The sequence below is a fragment of the Fukomys damarensis genome, unplaced genomic scaffold, assembly GCF_012274545.1.
Source record: "Fukomys damarensis isolate Sample0158 unplaced genomic scaffold, DMR_v1.0_HiC HiC_scaffold_12, whole genome shotgun sequence".
NCBI lineage: Eukaryota > Metazoa > Chordata > Mammalia > Rodentia > Bathyergidae > Fukomys > Fukomys damarensis.
Genome location: NW_022900924.1, coordinates 53786767 through 53809418, shown reverse-complemented (window position 1 = coordinate 53809418; position 22652 = coordinate 53786767). Strand labels below are relative to the sequence as shown.

Sequence of the window (22652 nt, the reverse complement as noted above, 5' to 3'; positions counted from 1 at the left end):
CCTAACCTGGAAATTTTGGACACAAAAGTCCCCTTTCTTTGAGGCTGCTGCTGTGAGTCTTGTCACCTGCCCGCTGTCACTCTGCCTAACTGCCTCTTTTCCACCTTCAGTAATGTGCACCTCCGCTGCCTCCGCTGGTATCTCCAAGTCTTTGTTCAGGACACCAGGAGAAAATGGTGCGCAGGCCACTAGGGAGAGGCGGAGATGCTGGATGAGGGCTGCCTCTCCAGGGAAAAGGAAACCCATCCAAGGATGAGGGCATCAGGGTCCGGGCGGGGCTAGGGAGCTGGGCAGGTTGCCACTGAGCAGGGAAATCCGAGGGCTCAGCCGGCAAAGTTAAGGTCAACATCCCATTTTACTTCACAGCCAATCCACTATGACAAGATGGAGCTGTGCACCAGGAATTCCTAAGGCAGAAGAGCAAGGCAAGGCCCAGGAGCGGGTGTCTGTCCAAAGTTAGTCACGGAATCCCAAATGTCTCCAACCTCAGACTTCCCTTCAAACGCCCTGGGCCTCTGCGTTAGAACCCACAGTGACACCGAGTGTTCAGCGTTCCACTTCATAGCCCGAGTTCCATGAACCCTGATCTCAGGAGCATGGGTGGACTGGGGCCTTGGAGGCCCTCAGAAGACATTGCTGGAGGCAGGGCTTACAAGTCAGATCAGAAATCGAAAACCCACAGGGGGACAACAAGCAATAAGTGGGGAGCCCAGCTGGGTTGGAGAAAGTTTGCTCAGAAAGGTGGTGCAGCCCCAGGGAGGAAAGGCATTGCATAGTTTACCACTGCGACCCGAACCTGACAGATCTTATCCTGTGAATTGATCTCGCCCCTCTTCAGTCAGCTGAAATGTTTTAAATCTCTATTTCCTCAGTGATTTTCCATTCGGTTACTATTTACTCATATCAACCATCTTTCAAACTCAAGCAGGATAAGAAACCAACAATATTACCTCAAGGACTTTTCTAAATAGCAAAGCTATACTTTCACAACTATAAAAGAATGATAATTGTATTTCCCTGAGAGTGTGGTTTGCTTTGAGTTCCAGGGCAGAGAGAGAGGGAGAGGGGAGAGGGGAGAGGGAGGGGGAGAGAGAGAGAGAGAGAGAGAGAGAGAGAGAGAGAGAGAGAGAGATGAGAGAGAGAGAGAGAGAGAGAGAGAGAGAGAGAGAGAGAGAGAGAGAGACCCAGCTCGCAGCTCAGAGGCTCCACAGAAAACTCCCCACCTGTGGTCCTGCTCCGACTTGTGCATGCATCTTAAGAAAAGTGTTCCCTCCTTGTTTCCTTCCTGGATGTCCCCTCTTCCCTGTTCTCTTACCCTTCTTGGGACGAGAGTCATGCACACCAGCTGCAGGGCCCACCCTAAGTTTCCAGACCCTCATCTCTGGAAGTGATCTCTGCATCCTCCTCTGTCCTCTTCTCAGCCAAGGGTCCTCTGTGCCCTCGTGGGCCTGCCCAGCGCGAAGCCTGCTGCGTCCTGCCTGGTTCCTGGGGATCTTTGTCTCTGGGTGGATCCCACCCTGGCTCTGTGGTGTGGGTTAGAATGGTCAGCTCGGGGCAATGGGTGTGACGATGATGATGATGATGATGATGATGATGATGATGATGATGATGATGATGATGGAATGGGAATTAGAGTTTTAAGAGCTCCCAAGCCTACTCGGGGCCTAGAAGACCGATGGATCCCTGATGACTACATAACAAAGCTACCTCAGAATGACTCTAACAACTTCTTGTTCTTTCCCTGGAAGCTCCAGGCTGGCCGCTTCAAGTGCAGAGCTCCAGACCCTGCACACAGGAATATCTGTCCCCTACCCCACCCCCTCACGAGAACGGCCCTGGGGGTTCTGGGGTGCAGGTACCTGCGGTTTTAACCCAATTCACCCACTTATCTGGGGTTGGAGACTTCACTGAGCCTTCTTCGCAACACGTAGGCAGCACTCTGAGCTCGTCCTGGACTTGAGAAGGGGATTCAGAATCAAGCTCATAACTCAGAGAGCCTAAGTCTGCATTTTCCCAGCGAACCACACAGCTCAAAATTTGCTGGTTGCTCTCCTCAAAGGATAGGCATCCACTTCCGGAGAGGGAAGGCTCTGTCCTTGAGCGAAGGTTCTCCATCTATGCTAATAATGTTGACGCTGGATTTCTTCTTGGACTAAGACTGATTTTCCCCATTCCTCACAAATGGCTTCCAACAAAGATCCCAAAGAGAGAAACATACAAGCAACCATCAGTGGCTGAGCAAGGTGCATGGCTTCCACCCCCACCACTGCCACCAAAAGGCAACCAGCATGCAGATATGCGTCTCATGGCAGCTATGTCGAAGAAAAGACAAACTAGAGTGTGGCCTACACACCCACTCACCAAGCGTCTCTAGGATGGGCGTTTGGCATTTGTCTGTGTCCCCGTAGCTTGGCAAACATGAAATGAACTAGATGAAACTGCAGGACTGAACCAGATGCAATCATTTCAGTGGAGGGTATTGCAAAGGTCATTGCAAAGGATAGTGTGTTCTGAATGTCTACAAATACGTTTTTGATCGTCCCATCTTCCTTTTCCCGGCAGGGGGCTGACCTGTCCCACCAACGTTAAGACAGAGAATTTGACATAGTAACAAGCATTTGTATTTTTTTCCTCAACAATCTAGGCATAAACAGAAAACTTACTTGTCATTTTCCAAGATTTTAAAAATCTGTTTTGAACATCAGGTTCTTCTGACCGTAATTTTTTAATGAAATTAAATTCAAGGCCAGCCCTAACACCCCTAACTTGCCAAACTGCTGAGGAGTACATGCAAAATATGCCCCTGTGGCATGAATAAAGCTCTAAAAAGAGAACTGAAATCATGCAATGAAAATAAAGTACCTTCCATAATGCAGTTACTATGTTTTTAACTACAGCATGTGAAACAAGATCTGTTAACCTGTTTCTCCACCCCCAGGATTAGAATGCATTTCCAGTGAGCTCATTTGAAAGTCCTTGTCTTTAGAGTGAAGGGCAGATTCTGTTCTCTGAATCAAAATCGAGCCACATGACCCCAAACCCAAGGAAGAGAGCTTTGAAGGATCCTGAAAAAGTAGGTTCTAGGAGGTTCCAAAAACACAGACCCAAATCACTGCCTAAGTAGAAAAAACACTGTCAAAAAGAGTCTGGAATTCTCTGGTGCTGGCAATGTTAAGATGCTTACATTTTTACAAAACAGTAGCTGAGGGCTCTGGAAACCTCTTTTCTACATTACACTACAACCGTTGGCCATTAAAAGGCCAGGGCACCGGGCTGTGGCGAAGGTGATTTTGTCTGCTGAGGACAGATCTAGTCCAAGGCAGGCCACTCTGAGATCAGAAAAAGCAGGAGCTTCAAAGAGCAGAATACAAGGCTTTTATCTCCTCCAAAGCAAAGAGTCCTTCCCAGACCCCTCTTCAGGGACCTGCCCACTGGAGGGGTCTATGAGGTCCTCCAGACAGGAAGCCAGAAGACGGACCCCAGGGATTTTGTACAGTTTACAAACAAAGGGTAAGAGAAAGGTGGGAAGAAGAAACACCGTCACACCTCGCCGCATGGATCCTTTGCCAATCCTGAAGAACGAGACCCGGGTTGAGTTTGAGCTTGGTTTTTGGTTTTCTCACTCTTAGCTGGACGGTATGGAAGGAAGGATGCGGACAAAATGGGAAGACCTGGGTCCAGACTCCTGGCTTCGTACTTGCTGAGCGAGCAGGGGAGGGTCACACGACCTCTCCAAAATTCGATTTCTCATCTGTAGTCAGGAGTGACAACTGCCAGCCACCAGGTCATCATCAGGGTTGATAAAAGAGATGTAGGAAGATGCCAAGCAAAGGACCTGTGGCACAGGCAGGCATGTCCTGACTTCGTCCACCACTCCTCTGCGCCTTCCCGCCTGAGGTAGGTGAGCACACACTCCTGGTCTCAAGCGTCAGCTGACCCTGAGGCAGACCCCCAACGGGACATGCGGCGGGTGGGGCCGCCCTCCAGGTCCCTCTGCAGTCACACAGACACTGCTCCCGGCACGATCCTGCGGATGTGGGTGTAGGACTTCCTAATGGTGACGCTGCCGTGGTGTGACACCCCCCGGGGCAGGACGCACTCCTCCGTCAGTTTCTGGGTCTCCGGGTCCCAGCACAGCACCGTGGCGATGACCTGGTTCTTCTCCTCCCGCCCGCCGGTGATGTACAGGCGGTTGTTGCAGGGCGCGATGCCACAGCTGGCCCGTTCATGGCTGAGCTGGGTCACCAGGCTCCAGCTGTCCTCCAGGGGGCTGTAGGCGTACAGTGCCCTCATGGCCCCGCCTGAGGAGGAAGAGCACAATGGTGAGCATCACATGGCCATCCTTCCGTTAGCGCGTGACAGTTCTACTCCCGGTCAGGCCAAGCCCATCCTCTTGCCACGGCAGCAGGGCATGGCAGCTTCCCCTGCAGAAAGCCAGGTGGGTCCTAGGACCAACGAGATGCGTGTGGAGGTGCCGCCTCTGCACTCTACAGCCAGGTGTGCGCGGAGCTCCTAGGAGCACCTGCCTTCCCAGGGCTGCAACAGTGCACCTGAGCGAGCTGCTCCTGGAGGAGACACCCACCAGTGCCTCTGACGGACCAGGCCCATAACCCCAGCTCTGCCACGACCTGGGACCACGGGCACCAAGACCTCAGCGGGTATCTGAAGTCAGAAGGCCGGGCTCAGTGGGCACCCTGCAGAGAGCTGGCACACAGAGCTGGGGGTGGCATCTCTGTCTACACTGAGCAGGACCTGGGACACCAGCCCAAGTCACCCGTCTCGAGCTGAGCCCTTTGCAGCAGCCAGGAGGCTGGCCACGAACGAACACATGAGGAACCGCAGGGAGGGAGAGAAGCATTCTCTTCTGGACCAGTTCCAGGCTTCTGCCCGGCTCTCATTCACAGCAGGGATCCATTTTCCGGCATCTCCTTAATCAGTGGTTCTGCATCCTGGATGCTCATTAAAATCACCTGGGAGTTTTTAAAAATACAGTTCTGCCGTTCCCCGACAGCTGCCTCCCGTTCTGAGCCCGCTGCTGTGGGGTAAGGCCCAGTGACCTTTATGTCTGTAAAAAGCTCCCTGTGAGTCTAATGAGCAGTCGGGATGGAGAGCTCCCTTCCTTCACAATTACACGCCAGCTGTGGTCTGAAAGGCGGGACTTTCCTTCGGACTAAACGCAACTTTTCAGAGTCCCTGAAGCAAGCCGAGAAGAGGTAAATTCCCCTGACACACCAAATGAGCAATACCGATCACTACCCTTTGCCGGGCACTTACTGTTTCAATTTCTGGACGTTTGCTAATGTTTGTCTCACAACTGCACTCCTGACCTCTGGCCCACAGTGTCCATCTTCTCCCGGGACTTGGAGGGAAATTCCACCCAGGCCCGGACGAGCCTTCTCCTGTCTTCCTTTTCAGCCCCACTTAGATCACCCAGGATTCTCAAGGGGGCCTTTTGGATCTCCAGCCTGGCTGCACAGGTCAGGGACCTCAAATAAATGACAAATGAGAAGCCGACACTCACCAACAACATAGATGCGGTCCCGGAAACTCGCTGCATTGATGCATTTCGCCTCCACAGGCATGGCCGCCTTCAAAGTCCACTTATTGGTGGAAGGGTCATAGCACTGGGTCTTGTCCGTGGCTAGTTTCCCATTGGGCCCGCCCCCTATCACATAGAGCTTCTTCCTGTGGCTGGTGGCTGCGAAGGAACTGACGTGGATGGGGAGGGGCGCGACCTGCAGAACACAGAAGCTGTCGGCCGAGCTGCCCAGGTGGCAGGACCTGCGCCCCAGGGACAAACCTGGGCGCCCTGTGCCTGAAGTCACAAGGCCCATGGCTTGATCCCTTAAGATCCAGAGGGAATCCAAGTGTGCACTGCCCACCCTCCTAGCAGGCCCCAGGACTCCTGTTCACTCGCAGGCTGGCTCTCAGGAAAGGAAGGCTGAGGCAGAGGCGGGTGTTTGTGTGTCAGACAGCTGAAGTCGGCCAATGTGCGAAGAGAATGATTTTTTTTTCAAACTGTATTCATGTGCTCGTTCACTCAAAAAACCCTTTGTGAGTGCCGACTATGTGCCAGCAGTGATCATCCTTGGTGCTTACACCCAGGAAGAGATGCTGGCATGTTTAAGGTGCTCACTGGTAAGCAGACTCTTCCATGCTAGGGCACACTACAGATTTGGGGCCAAAGCCAGTATTGTGCACATTGAAGGGGATCCCCAAGAGCTTCTTGCCCTTTTACATGAGCTCTTGAGGTCACAGGGCACCTCCACGACTGGACTTGACTGGAGCAGAGCTTGGGCGCACCCCCAAATGGGAAGGATCCCCAGACAGCACGTTTGGGGCTGACTGCTCTTGGCCGGATGTGGTGGTGACCAGGCAACTTATGCCTGTGCCGAAAGTGACTGCGCTTTACACCCGCCAAAGCTGAAACGCGGCCTGACAGGGAGAGAGGAACTCGGAACTGGAGGCTCACCTAGAAATACAGGAAGTGGGGCCCCTCTGCTGGTCGTGAGGTTGCATTGGTAAAGACTTGAATGCAGGCCTTCAAGTGGCCCGTACTTAATGGGAAACAAATAAGGGCTGACTTCTAAACAAGGCCAAGAGACGCGAGGCTCAAGGGCCGTGTAGGACGGGGTCCGAGTGTGCGGAGTGGAGAAGCGAACAGAAGGCGTTGGAGGAGACAGACTCAGGGAAGACCGAGGACCAAGGTCAGCCCCCGTCCCCCGTGGCGCCCACGCGGCCTCACTGAGCAGCAAAGCGAAAGGCAGGGGTCCCCGGGGAGGGAGGCTGGGCGCCCCCTAAAGGAACGCTGGCCGCACCGAGCGCATGTGGAAGAAGCCACGAAGTCGCTCAAGGAGACGCCGCTCTGCTGTACCTCGGACCAGCAGTTGTGGAAGGGGTCGTAGGTCTCCGCGTTGTTGATCCTCTGCAAGCCGTCGAACCCGCCGATGACGAAGACTTTGCCGCCCACCACCACCATCTTGTGCCTCCAGCGGCCTACGTTGAGGTACTCGATCTGAATCCACTTGTTGATCGAGGAGTTGTATTTCCAAACGTCGTGCTGGGTTTCTTTGCCGCCTGCGTGAGACCCGAAGCTTTCAAGGCAAAGCCAGGTGTGCCCGGAGGACAGCCTTTCCCGGCATCTCCCAGAACTCCAGGAGCGCTGGGCCCCAGCCCGGGCCCACCCTCTGGGGGGAGACGAGGAACCCCGAGGGCTGTGCGTTGGGGAGGCCCCCGGGCTGCGCATTGGGCCTCCCCGGGGCCGCCCAGGAGTCCAAAGAGACGGAGTTGGGCCAGAGACGGCTTCAGGGAGGACAGCGACGGGCCGGAGGTGAGGACGGGGGAGGCTGGGCCACCAGCAAATTACCAGGCCACGTATGTTTATCTACTTAAACGAAAAAGCAAAGAAGTAAATGACTCCCCCCCAAAAAAAGGTCTGAGAAACCACCCAGACATCTAATAAAATTTTCCTGGATCATATATTCTATTTTCAAGTTAATTTTTATAAGCATGAGATGCTGAGATATTTTTTTGTTTTTGCAGTATTGGGAATAGATCTCAGGAGGCGCCTACCAATGAGCTATGTACATCCCCTCCCCTCCCCCAGCCCTTTTTATTTAGAGACGGGATTTGGTTAAATTGCCCACACTGGCCTCAAATTTATGATCCTCCTGCCTCAGCCTCCTGAGTAGATTGTTTCAGATTATTGGTTAATATTTCCTTCAAGAGAACTGAATAAACAGAAACAAACAAACACAATTCAGCAGTTAGGTAGAGAAACCAAGACAAAGGGAAGCTGCTATTTTTCTGGGCCATTGTAAATACTTTGTTTCCATTTTCCCATCCACACACAATCCCACCAACTGCTCAAAGCAGATTAATTGTGAAAGGGAGTAGTGACGCCCAACAACTAGGCCACACACACACACACACACACACACACACACACACACGGAGAGGTCCGACAGGAGACTTTATTCGGGGAGCAGGAGCAGAGAGGGAGAAGGGGCAGAAGAACAAACAAAGAAGGGAAGATCCTTTCATCAGTTTTGGGCTGGGCTATTGCTTATTAATGAGGAGTGAGCCACTTCTAACCTATCACAGGCCAGATTGCTTTTATGGGCCCCCTCCTGCAGACACAGGATTCAACTTCCTGGACCACTGTGGCCTTGGGGGGGAGGGAAACCAGAGATAAGGGCATGAGGTCATTTCAGGAGCCAAGAGGTACCAGGAGAATGCAGTCTGTGAGGCGGCGTCACAGCATACCGTAACATGATCAGTTCTTAGACTTAAAAATGTGCAAGAGGGGGCAAAGAATATCACTGACAATGCTCTAAGGACAGATACCTGTTTCTCTAGAGAGGAACCCAGCTCTGGGTTTTCTAGGTCTAAAGTTCCAAAAAGTAAGGAAAAAAAAAGCAAACACCAGGCAAACAGCCAAAAGATAGGAACGGGTCATTTAAAATAAATAAATACAATGATCTAATTATTGTATAAAATTATGTTCAACCTCACTAATGATCTAGTAGTGCTAACGTAAATGTTTAGCCTATTAAAATATAAATGTGTATGTAACTGTATTGTTTACCTTAAATGCACCAATAAACTTAATGGAAAAAAATATATAAATGACCTTCTTCACCGTTTTGTACACATTTGAGGTACATAACGTTTACACTCCATGTGCAGGTGGGAGGGGAGGGAGGGAAGGGACAGAGGGTGGGGGGAGGGATTATGACGTGTTACACACTTGTACCAATTCCCCACGAGGGACGCCAACATTGCGCCCTACTAACACATACTGTTCTAGTAAAAGGGAATTTTAAAATGTGAATGACTAATAATGGCACTGTCATTCATCTCTGGTGGAACTATACATTGGCAAAATCTTTTTGGAGGACAAGTCAGCAATATATATAAAAATTCTCAGTTCATGTATTTTTCTTTCTTTTCTTTTTGGTACTGAGGATTGAATTTGGGACCTTGCGCTTGCGAGGCAGGCGGCAGAACCACTGAGCCAAACCCCTGGGCCCATAATTCATGTATCTTATGACCACTTCTAGCACCTTTCGAAAGAACCTCACAAGTGCATGAAGTATACAGGTATAAGAATGCCTTGTTATAAGAATGCCTTGTTCTCTCTGTGTGTGTGTGTGTGTGTGTGTGTGTGTGTGTGTTTTAGGAGCTTTTAAAAAAATAAAACATATATATATGGTTCACCCATTCAACAGGCTGCCTGACAGTTGCTGAAGAGAAGAGCAGCGGTGAGGGCAGAGGATGACACTGTTGTCTAACTCTGACCGCCTGTCTAACTCGTGTCACGCCGCGCTTTGCATGTCGTACGTCTCTTACTACATCCGTCTGTGACACCGATGTATAACAGCATCCGAAGTACACTGTGAACTGAAGTACGAGTTTCCATTGGTGTAACTGTGTATGCCAAGCACACCTTTTATGCACTGCTTATATCATTTAAAAAATGAACCGCAAATTTAAAAGAGGGGAAGAACCAGTTGAGGAATACCAGGTGCTGCGTATGTGAGAAGGACGGATCATGACCACCGAACCTGTTTTTTGCTCCTGGGCGCAGAGCTGGACTATGTTTCCCAGCCCACCTGTATTAGGGGAGGGGAAGATGAGTGGCTGGTTTTGTCCCTGAGCGGGATCAGTGTGGCCTTTCCAGGCTGAGGGTTTTTTGTTAGTTTGTTTGTTTGGTTTCTGGTTTTTAATTCCTTGGAGACAGGGTCTCACTCTGTAGTTCTTGCTGGCTTTAAACTCACTGTGCAGCCCAGGGGGGCCTCAAACTCGCAGTGATCCTGCTGCTTCAGGCTCCCGGTGCTGGGATAACAGGTCTGCGCCACCACGCCCCACGACGCTGAGGCTTTTGTGAGCAGAGATTCCCTCTCAACTCGCTCCGTTTCTCTCTCTTCCCTTAGTGAAGCCCACGTGTGGGAAATGGCAGTGTCACCGGGTGGGAGGACCGGGGTCCCTGAATGCTGCACGGAGCAGAGGGACCCTGTATATCACCCCCGCCACGTACCACCATGTGGATTTGTTGCAGCATGCAATGTCACTTACCCTAAAACTATTTCATAAAGACATTAAAACAATTATAATGGAGCAGAGAAACTGCCATATTTAATATTCTGCTCTCTCTTGTGGGACTCTTCTATCAGACTTACAAGTATTTCTGCAAGATCAGTCAGGAGGCCAGGGGAGGAGAAGCTGCCTCCTGCCTCTGCTCCCAGGAAGAGCCAGGTGGCTTTTGAGGTGAGGGCGGGGCCTGGGACCTAGGCTCAGCACCTGGGTTCGATTCTGCCTGACACCCACCAGCGTGTGACCCTAGTTATGTTCTAGAACCTCTCTGAGCCTCTGTTTCTTCCTATCTTCAAAATACCTGCCTCATGGAGCTGATGTGGGAGGAAACAACGAAAACAGTTTTTTTATTTAAAAAAAATTTTTTTTGGTACCGGGGATCAAACTCAGGACCTCACACTTGCAAGGCAGGTGGCAGCACCACTGAGCTAAATCCGTAGCCCATAAAAAGTTATTATAGATTCATCTACTATGCAGTAAAGATGGTTGAGGCCATGCCGTTCAGTAAATATTGACTGAGTGTTTTCTCTGAGGCCAGTTTTGCCTCCTGGAAACATGGTCTAGTGAGAAGCCAGTCACAAGAAACTGGAAATAAGGGAGCAACAAATTAGCAATAAAAAGTGTGCTTTTTCATATTACTTCACTAGGACACTGAAATGTATCAGAACATGAACTGATAAACTGGGGAGGGGTCAGGTTTGGGGGTTCATTCATTCATGACTGCTCTCCTGCTACGGTGTTCCTAGCATAGCATCCGATTTCCAGAGCCGATACCAGGTAAGCACGAGGGTCACTTTCCTTCTTTTCCCATGCCTGCTCTCCCAGGTCTTACCTAACACAATGTTCCTTGCACTTTAGAGTTTACTAAGTAATAATCTGACGCTGTCAGGGCTGGGTCCCTGCCAACTTGCAGTCACTGCACGACAGCAGGCGGGTTGCCTGGCTCTCAGGAAAACGTGCCACTGTGCCACTGGGGCTTCCCACGACTCCTGCTTACCTGAGATGTAGACCTCATTTTTTAATGTCACGCATGCAAACTCCACCCACTTCTTATTCTCACTGTCCAGCTCATGCTCGGTCAGTGGGAGCTTGGCCACCTCCAGGCGGCTGCGGCGCAGGGGGTCCAGGCAGGTTACCTCTGCCACAAATCGTTCGTCCTTGGTGCAGCCGCCGATGATCATGAACACCTCAGACTGGAACTCATGCATCCTGGGCTTGGTGCGCTCCGAAATTATCTGGAAATCAGCGAGGGCAGGGACACGTCAGCCATTGGTGACACGAGGGTTCGGAGCTCGGGCTATGGAGCCACACAAAGCAAGTCTTAGTTCCAAAATCTGCCACTATCTAGCCGCAGGCTGCACCTCCTGGCGTCAGTTTCATCGTCTGTATAATTTGGACTTTGTGTTAAATACTGCATAGGTTTGGTGTGAGGATTAAATGGGGTTATATATGTGCTGTGCTTGGCCCAGGGCCTGGTGTATAAGTCCTCAATAAATGTTGTTCGTGGGCCAGGATTTAGCTCAGCGGTTCGGTGGCCTGCCTTGCAAGCGCAAGGACCCGAGTTCAATCCCCGGTACCAAAATAAATAAATAAATGTTCGTTGTTTTTTTACTGCTATTTTAAGATGACAAGGTCTATCTATCTATTTGCTATCAGATGCACTTCCTGCCTCTTCCCTCCTACCTAGTCTGAAACCTTAAATCCTGGAATTTCATTTGGGGCTTTTTCCTTTCCCCACTGGTTTCAATTTCTTCCAGACACCTCAGACTGTGCTCACCATCGACGTTCTCCTGAGAGAGAAATCCATGCCAGTGACTACAGAGAGCCTTCAGAGACTTAAAAGAACCAGAGGGATCGGGGTGAGGCTGGAAAGGATGGGGACTGAGCCCAACATCACATCTGGGACCCTGAGGAGCCTTAAATGAGTGAAGACATCTACATCACAGGTGTCTGAATTGCGTTCAGAAGACGGAGGCTGGGAAGTCAAGTGCACCAGGGTTCCACTGCCTCTGACATGCTGTGATGGGTTCTGTCATCTGATCACTGTGAGCACTGGGGAGGTCGAGAGGACAGAGCTGCATGGAGGAGCGGGCGGAGGTGTCAGACGGATGGTGCTAGAAGAGGAGGAGCTGCCTCCCCTGGCCCCCATCCCAGGCACAGTGGGGAGGGCTCTGCACTGCTGACGGGAGACAGAGGCAGGGCCCACTGTCCAGATGGCACACTCTTCCTGCAGTTAGGCTGATCTCACGCAGGTGGTGGAGGTCTCAGTTACTTTTCTCATTGCTGAGACAAAATCCCCAACACCCAAGATTAAAGGAGAGATTTCTTGTAGCTCACAGTTTCAGTTCATAACTGGCTGGCTCCAAGGCAGGGTGGCATGGCAGAGGGGCACCAGAGAGCAGGCAGAAGGCAGCAAGCAGCCAGCATCAACCCTCTTCCTGTCGCTTATATCTTATCCAGACGACAGGCCCTTAGAGCAGGTAGCGCTCACATCCCAGGCTGGGGCACCCTTAATCCTACCCAGAACTACACAAACCAATCAGTGAGCTAATTTAGCGATCACACACCTCCAGCCACCTCCAGTGACAGCCTGAGGCTCGACGGTGGACATCGAGACACAACCCATTAACAGTGGACCTTTGATTTTTGCCCACGAGTGTCACTAACTTGGTTACAGTAGCAGACTGCATCCTAAAGGAGAAACCAAGCAATGGCCTCAAGTAACTGGACTGGGCCACACCAAAGCTCTACTTTTCCGTGAGTCTTTAATTATTTTTCTGTGCCAAAGAACTAGATACAGTATGTTTTGCTTTCTCAATTCTTTTTATTTAAGGAACTAGGGATCGAACCCAGTATCTTTGTACTAAGCTACATCCCTAGCTTTATTAAAATTTTTATCTTGAGACTGGGTCTTATTAATTCACTAAATTGCCAGAACTGGGCTAAAACTCCCAATCCTCCCGCTTCCCAGAATGCCAGGATTACAGGCATGCCCCAAGCTTGCCTGCGTACTCACTTCTCGAAGCTGGATCCTGGCCCTGAAGTCTGTAGCCATGCCCCTCTTTGCGGCTTAGCAGAAAGAGTGGAGGTGTATGTGGCAGGACACAGCCTAAGCAATGGGCTGAGCCTGGGGACATCAACAGCAGAAAGGCCATCAGAGCTGAGCGTGGGAGGGCAGGGAACTCGGAGACACTTCCAACAAGCTAGCAGGAGAGGCTCTTAGCAGTGAGCTGACACCAAAGACAAACTTTCTGCAACTTGTTCTCAGCTTCAGCCCAGTTCCTGTCCCTCAAGCTCCTTTCCCCACTGCTGAGGCACAACCTCCAGCATCAAGACAGTCCTCTCTCAGAAGGGATTTAGGTGCCATAGGCCAGCACTTAAAAGACAGCAACCAGCCTTCCAGAATTGGGGCCCTTGTGACCCTTGGCTGGTCCAGGCATCACCTTTTCTCTGAAGCCCCAGTTTCCCTCACAATGCCTGATTTCCCACCTCAGTTACATGCTGGGAGCTAAGCGCAGCCTGGACCAGCCATGATCTGACCTCCTGGTGCCCAGGGCTGCCCTCTTGTTCTATGGTCCTGTATGTCAAATACTCTGCTCCTCCTGGAATTCCTGAGTTCCTGCCTGCTGCCTGGATCTCCTTGTGATATCTGTCTTCTACTTCCCATGCTGTTTCCCTAACCTTTACGCCATTATGAGTTCCTTAGTGTCTCTCTATCCTAACTCAGGAAGCCATTCCTGACTTTCCACGTGTGTTCATAACTGAATTTGCCCGTCTCGACTTGTCATACAGCTTTGTAGTTTACTATATGGCCCCTGATGGCAGCAACAGCCATAGAAAAACTCAAATGCATTCTTAAGAATGGTGCCTGGCGCTTGTAATCTTCTGTAAACATTGGTTGAATAAGTGAATGAACGAATGAATCAATGGACAAGCTAGGAACTAGCTCCTGACATGATTTTTTTTCCAGTCTAAAACACCACGGTGGCTGTGGGTGGTGGTGCACACCTGTAATCCCAGCACTTGGAAGACTGAGGCAGGAGGATCTCTGTAATCGCTATATAGTGAGTTCAAGACCAGCCTAAACTATATAATGAAACCCTGTTTGTGGGGGAAAAAAAAACAACAGAACAAAACAAAACAACAAAATCCCCGCTTCACTGTGGTAACCAGCTTCCACAATGGTGCCAGTGATGTCTGCCCCCAAACACGCACACCTTAGGTTATTCCTCCGTATTGTTCCAGAATCTATGTCTCAATACACGAAGCGGAAGTCATGGCTCATCAGGCTGTAAAAGGCACCACAGCTCCCATCTTTGTTGCTCTGCCATTCACAGATCGCTTGCTCTGGAGGAAGCCAGCTGCCTCTAAGAGTCCCACACGGCATGAGACTGAGCCTGCGGCTAACAGCCATCAAGGAGAGGATACCCGAGAACAGTCCTAGGAGGAGCTTGAAGTGGATCCTTCAGCCTCAGTTCAGTTTGAGACTGCTGCAGCGCCTGACAACAAACTGACTGCAGCCTGGTAGGAGACCTTGAGCCAGGACCGTCCTCGTAAGCACGCCTAGATTTCCGATGCTTGAAACTTGTGAATGCTTATTCTGCCATTGCGTGCGCCTGCCTGTGTATAGGCACGTGCATGTGCGTGTCACTGGGGATTGAACCCAGGGCCTTGTGCATGCTAAGCAAGCAAGCGCAATGCCACTGACTGTTACCCCCAGCCCTGTTTGTTTCATGCTGTTAAGTTTCGGGTAGCTTGTCACACGGCAGTTGATAACTAACATGACCATCCAGCTGATGGGTTTGTCTAGGACGCTGGGGGTTGTGTTGTGACTGAGCTCGAAACTTGATAGTGCTGCGTGATGGCACTATCACTAAAGTGTAAGTTCAGCTACCTTTAGCAAAGCATTGACCCCGGCGGCATGAAAAAGTGTTGCAGACATGTGAAGCATCTGCCAATGCTTTGTAGGCAACAGTCAGGTCTAGCCAGTTTTTTCCCAGCTTGTTAAAAACAAAGCAGGCAGCTGTGTCTTTCTAACGACTCAGTGTCCACCAAGTCTACTTCGGGAACCAAACCAAAGCGACCACATTTCAACAAAGCTGTCCTCAGGAGTGGATGGAGTTTCTGTCCCAGAGCAAGCTTTGCTACAGACTGATTTAGTCCCCGGAATCTTGGGCAGCAGTTAAATGAAGGGGTAACTTCTTCCTGAAACCACCCCCAAGACCTCCTCTGATGAAGATTCCAGCCGCCATTCTGGAGCCAAATGTTAACTGAGATTTGTTTTTAAAATTCTAAAAATTTCCTCCGACTTGGAGGCTGGAAAAGGCTAAAGAGGGGACGCTCAGATAAGAAGAGCTACAGTTCAGAAAATGAAGGTTGAGGTGAAAAGTGCATTCACAAAGTACCCTCTCAACTCACACTACTGTCATCAGGAATAAACCCACATCCAGGGGGAACAGACTGGAGTTTTGGGGAGTGAGACCCAAATTCAGGGTCTTCATGGTTCATTGGCTCAGTTGCTTGGACTGTAAAATGGGAAGGAAGAAGGGCCCTGAGCAGGATTTGGAGAAATAAGAGCAGAAGCCTGAAACTTGTGAAAAGACAGGTCTCAGTCCCAAGGAAAGAATGCGTTGGACTGTGGGAGACAGAGCAACCCCAAAAGAACAGAGTGAGAACAGCACCAGCTTCTGCCTGTGCGGCATGTATCATGTACCAGAGCCTTGTACCGAACACACTGCATCTATTACCCCGGTCAACTCTCAAAACAGTTCTATCAGCCGGGTGTGATGGCGCACGCCTATAATCCCAGCACTCAGGAGGCTGAGACAGGAGGATTGCTGTGACTTCAAGACCAGCCTAGGCTACACAGTAAGTTCCGGAGCAGTCTGAACTACACAGTGAGACCCTGTCTCAAAAAAAAAAAAAAAAACAAAACATTTCTATCAGTTGCTAGGTAATATCATCCCCATAGTGCAGATTAGGACCAAGCCTGATAGCAGCCAAGTCACTGGCCCAAGATTACACCGCCAATAAATTATGCAGGCAAGATTAAAATCTTGAAAATGTAAAAGACAGTAGAGATATTTCATTGTAGTGATTTTTGTAGAAGACAGAGCAGGGACTTTCCATATCAGAAGAAAGCCTTTGTCTCCTGCATCTTGGGGAAGTAGGAAACAGGAAGCGTATGAATACGGTTTGAGTTTGTCTCCTAAATCCCATGGGCTGGAAGCTTAGGCCCCACTGTTCTGGTGCCAAGGTAGTGGAGCTTTTAACAGGTAGAGTCCGGTGGAAGATAATCAGATTGTAGCAACGCCACCTGCAGAAGGATAAACGCTGGTTTCTCATGGTGGATTAGTAGATTGTTATAAAGCCAGCATGCATGGCCGCTCTGAACGCAGCCAATTTCCTTTTCTTTTTTCTGCCACATTGTGACATAGAAGGCCCTTGCCAGGATGCTAAGGCCATGCCCTCAGGTGACCAGAATCATGAGTCCATAAACCTCTTTGTTAGTTACTCCACCTCGGGCATTTTTGTTATTGCATCACAAAGTGAACTAAGACACACTGTCATATCTGCCACATAGCTGGTGCTCAGGATTTCTTTCTGAGAATGGAAGCACCAAATATTTAAATATGGCTCTCAGGAGAAATTTATAAGACTGATGCCAATTGTTTTTTAAGGGCTCAGGTCACTGTCCTCAGCTTCCACCAAGTTTTTTTTTTGTTGTTGTTGTTGTTTTTTTGGGGGGGTACCGAGGACCAAACTCTGGTCCTTGTGCTTTCGAGGCAGGTGGCAGAACCACTGAGCTAAATCCCTGGCCCATTGAACCAAGTTTTGAAATAGAAGTGGAAGTTAGCTGGAGGAAGAAAGAAACCCTGAACAACACCTGCATGGCCAGGAGGCTGGAAACGCCCATCCCCTTCGGGGACCCACAAGCCACTGGCGGACTGCAGCAGAAGAGGGAGGCCAGATGCCAGCCAAGTGTGCTGCGGGTGAACCAGCGAGGCCAGGGTGGGGGAGCTCAGGCCGGAAGTGGGGAGCCAGGGAAGAAAAGGAGTCCCAGAGCAGCTGCTCACACTTGAGTTTCAGGTCATCCCCCGGGTGAATGAATCAGAGGGACGCCAGACTGGAAGCAGGGAGACGGTTTCTGAGAGATTTCCTGAAATCTAGGGAGGAGACAGTGAGAGGCTGGACCAAGGTGATGCCGGAGGCCATCTAAGAGACACGAGGTTTCAGGAGAGCAGCGATCTGGGAAACAGGAGCCCCGTGGAACGGTGCTGGGCAGGTCGCAGCCCCGCAGGGGTCCGTGTTGTCCTCTGTTGTCCTCCCATCCTCACACAATTGGGAAGAGGGAGGCTGTGCCAAGCATGGTGCGGGGGGCTTTCTGAGCTCACCAGAGCCTCTGGCATCTGCCCGAAGACGCAGTATCACCCCCACTTTACAGATCGGGAACCCAGGGCTCTGGAGCCGCCCGACTCCAACTCCGAAGGGCAAACGCTTCCCTGCGGCTCCGAGACCCGGGCTAACGCCTCCTGCCCACTCACCTCGTTGCCAGAAAGGTGGTACATCCTGGCTTCCTGGAGCAGCGAGAAGACCTCCGGGCACTGCCTGATGAGGGGATCGGCCTCCACCACGTCCACAAAGTACCACGGGTCCAGGAGCGGCAGGCGCACGTTCTCCAGGATGCAGGGCAGCAGGCAGAGCCGCTCCGACTGCTTGTGCCTCACCCAGCTCATCACCGTCTCGAACACCTGCGCCTCCTCCGTCACATACAGGTCGTCGCTCTTCAAGACGTGGTACAGAGTGTCCACCGGAAGTTCAAGGAACTCCTCGGAGTTCAGAATCTGCACGAAGTTCTGGATGATGTAGCTCTGCACCTGCTTCTTCAGGGAGTGCAGGGAGTGCGTGTCTGCCAGCCTCAGGATGCCCACGCAGTTCTCCGGGTTCAAGGCTTCTGTGAGGAAGCTGGCGCAGGCGTCCACCATCCGCAGGAACTAGCGGGAGAGAAGGACGGCAAATCAGGCCTGAGAGTGAGAGACCGCGGGGATGCTCCTCGCGGAGCTGCGCGTAGTCACATAAAATTCGAAATAACCTACGCGTCCGACCTAGGGGACCGACTGGCTACAGGATACATTCACACAGCCAACCGCTCTGTCGTCATCAGAACACATGCTGTAGAAGAATGTTAACGTGGAAAATGTTCATAATGTATTGAGCTTTTAAAAATCCACTGAATCTGACTCAGCCTCTAGGTGTATTTGCTTTTTTATTTTACATTTTATTGAACCCAGGGCATTGAACATGTCAGGCAAGTAAGCTACTACTGATCTACATCCCCAGCACAAGCTTGGAGATTTAACCAGCAGTTTGCAGGAAATATAAAGGAAAATTGGAGCATGTTAATTAAATGACTCTTCAGAAATACAATCAACAAAATCCAGACTGTGAGAAACTTACAGAACATCTGATTCAGTGTCTTCAACAAATGTATTTATTACAAGGGCAAAATGGGGAGGAAAAAGAGGGAGGGAAAGGTGGAGGAAAAGAACACAAAGACAAGAGATGTAAGGGCTGGGGTATAGCTCAGCGGCAGAGCACTTGGCTAGCACGTGCAAAGCTTTGGGTTCCAACACCAGCAACCCACAAATAGGAGAGAAAGTGAAAACACACAAGATAGAGGGAGAGAGAGAGTGAAGAGATATTACTGACCTACTAAAAATAGGAAATATGGACCTTATTTGGATCCCTGATTTAAACAACATAATGTTGTCAGAAAAATATTTACTACGGTCTTATTCGGTGGTAACAAAGTAATTAATATTACTTTTAGGTGTCATAATGGTCTTGTTATATTTAAAGAGAATTCTTACCTTTTAAATACGTACACTGAAATAGTTACAGATGAAATGAGGAAAATCAAATGCATACTACAAACCTATTTTTATAAAGAAAAAATATACAGAAGAAAAGATTGAAGGATGTGGACCAAAATATGAACAGTTGTCTCTCTGCATGCCCGGCATCCGGGGCAGATCTTGCTGTGATCACAAACAACCTTCACATCTCAGGCTCACATCAGAGAACGCTTAATCCAAATCCACACTCCATATCCTTCGTGGACTCTTCATTCCTGCACCCTGCATGCAGGAAAAGCCCTAACCTGAGATGGGCCGGCCTCGTGTGACCGAGGAGATGCCGTACACGTGCCATACACGGCCTCTGAAAACTTCAAAGCTGGCTCCTGCCCCCTCCCATCCGCACTGCACTGGCCACAGTGAGTCACACGGCAAAATGCGTCACCAACACAATGGCGATCTTTGCACAGAAAATGGTCCCACGGAGAGGGAGGGAATACGCTACAGACACATGGTAACAGAGTACTGAACTCTCCATAAGACCATGAGAGCTTTTCCATCTTTCCTAATTTATATACTTAATTTATTTCTATACCCCTCAAATGAAAGCTTCTGTAATTACAAAATTAATTTGTTAAGTTACTGATCAGCTCCCATGTCCCACTTTTATATTATTGTCATACTCATAAAGGACTGCAGACTACAAAGCACAGTCAAATCCATTATTTAGGAAAAGCCACTTTTCAGGGGCAGCATCTCAAGTGCACCCTCACTTGCTCACGTCGCTGCGATGGAGAAGCCCCATCTCCTGTTCCCCTCTTTGCCCACTGGGCCTCTTAGGGCCGAGGGCTCAGTGCACTTGAGCCGATCTGGGAAAGGAGGAGGCTGAAGAGAAGGTGCAGGTGCTGTAGGCCAGTTTCCTAAGGGCATCGTTCCTCGGGGAACAATGTTGCCCTTGTCCATATCCACGAAGGACACGGAATACGAATATGGATAAGCGTTCTCTGACGTGAAACCAAGTTGCAAAGGCTTTTTCTTACTGCAGCAAGATCCACCCTGGAATGCCAAGAACACAGAGAGATTACAACTGTTCATATTTTGGTGAGAAGATGGGTGGGACAGCATGCAGAAGAGGGGCTCTGGTGACAGGAGGGAGGACAGAGGGGTTGTGGAGCCTGAGGGAGGGGGGCGTATGCTGGGCTGGTCTTAGACTGGACCCAGGTGACTGGGGCTCAGACTTCACTTCAAAGCATCCTATGGGCACACATCCAAACTTCCTGCATCGATCCCTACCGCAAAATATGATCTTTTCCTGTCAGCCCACAGCTTCCCTCTGTCCCTTAGGAAATGCTTGCCTTGAGGGCCCGTGCTAAGTTGGAGAGAGTCTAGCTTTAGCCGCAGCTCTCCCTCTCTGCAGCTCCAACCACCTGCAGCTGGGCTCCTCGCTTGAGCAACTGTGGAAACGGTTAAGAGAGAGAACCCTAACACCTGTGTAGTTGTTTGCAGATTTTCAGTTCGGAGAATAAAAATAGCCAAAGCCAAGTGCCACTGAGCCCTCAGAAACTGGCAGACTCCAGAGCCCTCTGTGGCCTGCCAGGAGAGACATCTACAAGTGGGAAAAGAAAATGCAGGAGGTGGCCTCCAGAGCAAAATGCCACAGCCACCACGCTAGCTTGTCTGGGAAGAAGATGGGGGGGGCATTGAATGGGTATTTTTAATACTTCTTTCTCTGGGAGGCTGATGTAGATCTGGGAGCAGTGGTTTCTCTAGGAAAGGCAATCCATGACTGGGGTAGGGCAAAAGGGAGAATTACTTTTCACTCTCTACTCTTTTGTACCCTCTCTAATTGTGTGTAGGAATTGCTGTTTTAAAAAAGCTTTCTCAAGAACAAAGAACATACTAGAAGGTAACATATACAATGCTAATAACAATTATAAATATTTTTAAGACCTTGTCATCATACAAAGTTTTCTATACTGAACATGAATGTTTTAAAAACAGGGAAATATATAAAACAAATATTTTCTTATGATTTCAAAGTATGCAATGAGAAAATAAAATTAAATATAAAAAATAAAACAAAGGACACCTGTTATGTGCCAAATCTCTTATACTGAGTTATTCAATCATCAAACTACAATGAAGTCAATATTTATGACCATTCCTTTTGTACAGATGAAGAAACCAGGCTGTGAGGAGGGAGTAATTTACCCTAGAGACTTACAGCTAATAAGAGATAGAGCTCAATTTTGAACTACTGTTCTCTGACCCTAAAAATGTGTGTTTTTCAAATTATTCTCAACTGTTTCAGGTCAAATAGTGCAGGCCTGTGGGGAGCAGGCGCTACACCAGCGAGCTTAGTATCTGATCTGACCAGACACCCAAAGGTCTGGCCAGGAAGATGCCGATACCTAATGAACAAAGAAGGAAGCCTCGGAGAGAATCAAATCAAGGACCAAAGTTCGTAGTTGTTAGAAACATTAATCCAGGTTTGTCTCTCTCCTCTCAGAAACAGTTGATTGGTCCATTCAGCCCCCCAGTCATGTACCAATGCACCCCACTGTCCCCTGATGCTGGAGCCCAGGGGTGGACAGAAGGAGACAGCACTGGGACATTGGAGCTGACCGCCAGGCGGGAGGCAAACGCTAACCAAACCACGCATAGTGTAAAATTATATCCGTGATCCAGCCTGAAACCAGAGTCAGCGATACTCCAAGCCCTCAGTCTCACAGAGCCCCAGCCACAAGCAGCCGTCTCCTCTCCTTCTACAAACACTCCCCAGTACACCTTGCTATGCTTGTGCCACCTCCTGGTCCGTACAACTCTTCTCTCTCAGCACCAGCTGTTAAGTCCTACTCCTCTCACCTAGATGACTCGATGTCAGAGCCAATTGTTTAAGGAATGTCTAGGGGTCGCTGATCCCATTTTCAACCGCAGAGTCCCCTTAAAATCTACCCAAGACGGGAGAAAGAGTGACTATCGTGCCCATCACTACATCTACGTAGGACTGTTTTCCTCCCTGCAGTTATTCAATCTGGGTCCCTAGGTGGGCTCCAGAGTGTCTGTGAGCCCCTAACAAGCATGTTCTGACCTTTGCACACTGTGGCATTTTTCTGAGAACTGAGCTTGCAGGGGACACTGAGTTACTCCCATTCCCCTGGGGACAAAGCAATATGAGAGGTGGGGCTGGGGGGTGGGAATCGAATCCTGGTCAGATTGGGCTTGGAAATTTCCCCATCTCTGGACTTTGAAATTCTGTGTCAATAACTGTACAAGAAAAAAAAGGGGGGGGAATGGAAACAGGAATGGAAAAGCAGAGAAAACTTGTCCGTCCTTGGAGTTTGGTCCCCCCTCTCAAAGTCACCTATTTCCTGCCTGATGGCTCTCCAAGCCCCCGACATGAGGTCAGTTCCTCCCTGGCTAGTGCCCACGGGGCAGCCCGCTTGCCCTTGACCTGAAGCTGCTGTCATATTTCTGCCTTGCGCCGTGGTCAGTGGAGGTGAGCACCTCAGAGGCAGGTTCTAGGTCACACTTGTGTTTTTATTTCCGGTGATATCAGACACAAGAGGAAGGAGGGAAGGAGAGATCGAGGAAGGAAATATTATCAGACACCTAGATCGGACTGAGATCTCTTTTCCATCCATTATTTCGTTTAACCAGTAAATTTTATTTTTTAACTAATAAATTTTAAAAAATGAAAAA

The 22652-nt window shown here is 49.8% G+C and overlaps 1 protein-coding gene across 1 annotated transcript in view; it reads right to left on the bottom strand.

Annotated features, from left to right (window-relative positions):
* Window positions 1-2477: 2477 nt before the first annotated feature.
* Window positions 2478-22652, bottom strand: part of Klhl6 (kelch like family member 6) — a 55241-nt gene continuing 35066 nt past the window's right edge. The window contains exons 3-7 of the mRNA XM_010624288.3: window positions 17640-18089; window positions 11093-11330; window positions 6875-7077; window positions 5522-5735; window positions 2478-4301 (exon numbers count right to left, since the gene is read on the bottom strand). Coding sequence (XP_010622590.1) covers window positions 4000-4301; window positions 5522-5735; window positions 6875-7077; window positions 11093-11330; window positions 17640-18089 — 1407 coding nt within the window. The 3' untranslated portion in view covers window positions 2478-3999. The remainder of the gene's footprint in view (window positions 4302-5521; window positions 5736-6874; window positions 7078-11092; window positions 11331-17639; window positions 18090-22652) is intronic.